Source organism: Kogia breviceps, chromosome 18, assembly GCF_026419965.1.
Source record: "Kogia breviceps isolate mKogBre1 chromosome 18, mKogBre1 haplotype 1, whole genome shotgun sequence".
Classification (NCBI taxonomy): domain Eukaryota; kingdom Metazoa; phylum Chordata; class Mammalia; order Artiodactyla; family Physeteridae; genus Kogia; species Kogia breviceps.
The window spans coordinates 41,218,771-41,222,791 of record NC_081327.1 but is presented as its reverse complement, the minus strand read 5'-3'; the positions used below and the strand labels follow the sequence as shown (position 1 = coordinate 41,222,791).

At 43.6% G+C, this 4,021-nt stretch overlaps 1 protein-coding gene across 1 annotated transcript in view; it reads right to left on the bottom strand.

Annotated features, from left to right (window-relative positions):
- Window positions 1-52: 52 nt before the first annotated feature.
- The window catches only part of TANGO6 (transport and golgi organization 6 homolog), a 182,027-nt gene continuing 178,058 nt past the window's right edge, over window positions 53-4,021 (bottom strand). Inside the window, exon 18 of the mRNA XM_059044805.2 lies at window positions 53-797. Coding sequence (XP_058900788.1) covers window positions 621-797 — 177 coding nt within the window. The 3' untranslated portion in view covers window positions 53-620. The remainder of the gene's footprint in view (window positions 798-4,021) is intronic.

Genomic DNA, 4,021 nt, shown 5'->3' with positions numbered 1-4,021 from the left:
CCTCAGCGCCATAGCTTTCCATCTCAAAAGCAGAAGACCAGATTCAGACCTGTTATTCTTTCCAGCCAAGATAGTTTTATTCCAGTTTTGCATGTTTTGATAACGATTTCCTTTCCCTCCCCACCTACAATTGCATCTCTGTACCCTGAAATGCCTCTTGAGCATCCAAGGATGACTAGCTGTGGCTGCTCCTCATTACAAGAGGGACAATCTCACCATGAAAGAATATCAAGACACGTGACATATGGGTGGGCCAACTTCTTCTACTCAAGTCGCAAGAGAATGGTCAATTAATCAAATTCCACCGGTTGTGTTAAAAATATACTGCCATCAGGTAGACATCCTTCTCTAAATGCTACAGGACAGTGAAAAACGTGCAGATTAATGAGATCTGATATCTTTTTTTTTATCGGCACACACTTCAGGCTGGATGCAGGATGGCTAAATAGATGCTTTAGGAAGGCCAGCCTGAAGACACACATGACCAGAGCCATAAAGCCACCTCCGGGGGGCAGCCATACAGCCAGCACCAAAGGGGCAGTGGGGCCACCTGCTGGAGGGCTTGGGCACTGCTCTGGCTGCTTGGTCCCTTTGCCTCCTCCATGTCATTTGAGGTTGGGCTATGGCAGGACCATGATCTTTTTCTCCAGCTTCTGTGGTGGGAACAGGAAGTTTCTCATTATCTCATCCAGCTCTTCCAGGGCCAGCTGGGCATGGAGCTTGGCAACATCATCGGGCTCCAAACGTACCACGTGCTTCAGCAGGTGGTAGAGATCCTTGAGGACGTCCCTCAGCACCTGGATGAGAGAGACAGAGTCATGGCCATCTATCTACTGTGCCAACATTTCTCAGAATGACCTAACTGCCTTCTCCTGTCTGAGGAGTTCTGTGAGGAAACCCACAGGCTCCTTTAAGAAGATAATGCATGGCCCTCTCAGGTTGGAGATCGAGTGGGGCAGCTGTACTGAGGTAGGCTTCCTTTGGGGTTTCTCATGCACTCCTGACTCCTCACTACACTGGCCTTGGTGGCTGCTGCTCCCTTTTAGCCCCACACCCAAGTGGTCCCAGACCCCTCCCTTCAGTTCCAAGGCATGGCACAGACCTCGGGACCACAGGCAGGCAGTACTGCCCAGATACGGCTGCTCCTAGAGCATGTTTACCAGCATTCTCCTCTCTAGCTCCCACAAAGCCCTCTGTGACACGCACAGAACAGGCAGCTATCTTATGAAACGCAGGAGGCTATTTCTTCAGCAATCATGCTTTTCCTTGCCACTACTTTAAAAATGTTCCACCAGTTTCATGTCCGTGTCGTTCCCTCAGTCACTATAATTTTTTTTCAACTCCAACTCTGCAATGGGAAGCAAGAGAGGACTCCATAGACACAGTCACATCCATTTTTCACATCCAATACTCTGATCTGATGGTCTGATATGGAATTGGGAGGGTACCAGAGCACCTACTCCCAGGAGCTTCTAATTTTGTCCCAAGTCCTCCTAGTTTGGGAGCCAGAACTTCTATTAAGAAATGGGTTCTTCTAGCAGAAGAACAGGGAAGCTCAGAGTAAGGGGCCTTAGGGATCATTTAGTCAAACGAGGGACTGAAGACTCCAGGTCACAGGGGGTCACATGTCTTGTCAGCCACTTTCAAAGTTACTCCTGGTTGAGGGCTCTTTGCCTCAAAAGTTACTATTTTTTGGGTCAGGTAGGTATTTTCCATATATTATCTGATTTTTATGCCACTCATATAAAGAAAGGAAAGTTATCAGCCCCACTTTACAGATGAAGAAACAGGATTAGAGGGTTAAGTAACCTCCCAAGGTTACTCTGCTAAAAAAGGGGTAGAGCCAGTTTTTAAACATTCAGAGCTTGTGTTCTTGTTTAGTTTTACTGAAAAGGTAATACAGTACAAAAAAGTACATATTAAAAAAATAAGTCTCTCTTCTACCCCAGACTCCTACTTCCCCTTCTCAGAGGATATCATTCTTAATTTTGAGAAATATTCTAGGTATTTACAAGCACATATATATATGCACGTGCCTTTTTCTCCTTTCCCCCATTTCTTTTAAAAAATTTATTTCCTTTATTTATTTATTTTTGGCTGCATTGGGTCTTCGTTGCTGCGTGCGGGCTTTCTCTAGTTGCAGCGAGCAGGGGCTACTCTTCGTTGTGGTACGTGGGCTTCTCATTGCAGCGGCTTCTCTTGTTATGGAGCATGGGCTCTAGGCACTCGGGCTTCAGCAGTTGTGTCAGGCGGGCTCAGTAGTTGTGGCTCACGGGCTCTAGAGCTCAGGCTCAGTAGTTGTGGCGCATGGGCCTAGTTGCTCTGTGGCATGTGGGATCTTCCCAGATCAGGGCTCGAACCCGTGTCCCCTGCATTGGCAGGCAGACTCTCAACCACTGCGCCACCAGGGAAGCCCACTGATGAGGTTTTGATATGAGTCTGCAAGCAATTGATTTATTATGGTCTCTGTGAAGTCAAACCTCTCTGCTAACGATAATCTGTATTTTCAGCCGCTCCCCAGCTCTAGCATCACCTCCTTAGCTCCACCTCAGATCACTGGGCATTAGATTCTCATAAGGAGCATGCAACCTAGGTCCCTCACATGCACAGTTCACAGTAGGGTCTGCGCTCCTAAGAGAATCTAATGCCACCGCTGATGTGACAGGAGGCGGAGCTCAGGCGGTAATGCCAGCAATGGGGAGTGGCTGTAAATACAGATGAAGCTTCACTCGCTCACCAGCCACTCACCTCCTGCTGTGCGGCCCGGTTCCTAACAGGCCATGGACCATTACCGGAGGTTGGGGACCCCTGTGCTACACTGTTATGTACCATGGTTCCCCCCCATACCCAAAATATTTTGAAAATCTTTTGCTATTACAAATATTGCTGCAATAAACATTCTGATACCCAATCTTTGCAGACATGCACAAGTGTATCTGTAGGACAAATATCCAGAAATGGAATTCCTAGGTCAAAAGGTAATACACACTGAAAAGCTTGATAGCTAGGCCAGAGAAGTTGTAATAATTTATATTTTTACCTATCACTCTGAAAACTCCTATTTCCCCATATTCTCATAAGTGATATATATTGCAAACTCTTTATCTTGGCTAATTCAGGAAGTGAAAAATAGCATCTTGCTGTTTTAAATTTGCATCTTTTTAATAGATACATCAACTACTTGTATTTTTTTTTTTGGTATGTGTAATCAAATTTTCCTTATTGATTTGTAAGAGCTCTCTGTATATGAAAAAGAGAGGTCCAATACCTATCATATGAATTGCAAATATTTTTTCCCTAGTTGGCACTTTTTCATTGTGAAATTTTTTTTTCCAGAGAAGAAATTTACATTTTTGATATAGTTAAATTTATCAGTTTTTTTTCCTTTATGGTTTCTGGGTTTTGTATTTCGCTTAGAAGAAATGGGGCCTACAGTGTTAGCCACTACGCCATGCCGTGTTCTTTCTATTTATTAATAATGTGTTCCAAGCTGGGTTTGTTTCACCATATGTAAACATCTCTGACAATAATTGGTTCAAATGGATTTTAAAATTGTTTCTCTCACTACTTTGGAACTTCAAGAGTTGGCTGTGCCAGTGTGCAGTGTGTCATTTCAAAAAACGAGGAAGATCAGAAAAAAAAGAAATAGGAGAATGGAGACATTCATTCATTCTTTCACTTTTATGGCTTTTCATAAAAACAATGTAATAAATATATATAACAGCCTATATACTATAAACGCGGACTACGTCTGCAAAAATACCGATTGCCTTCAGCAAGCGACACTGGGGAGAGATGGGGGGGTTATATACCCTTTCGTAACATTCTATGAATATATAACCTATTAAAAAATAAATATGCTTTTTATTAAACTGAATTAACTACTAGACAAAGATTTTCCTAAGGCAATTTCATAGGTAAAAGAGATATAGAACGTGCCTTAAAAAGGCTTACGCTCTGGTGGGGAGGATAAGTCATGTACATAAGAGAGGACAATACAGAACAGAACACGGTACGTATC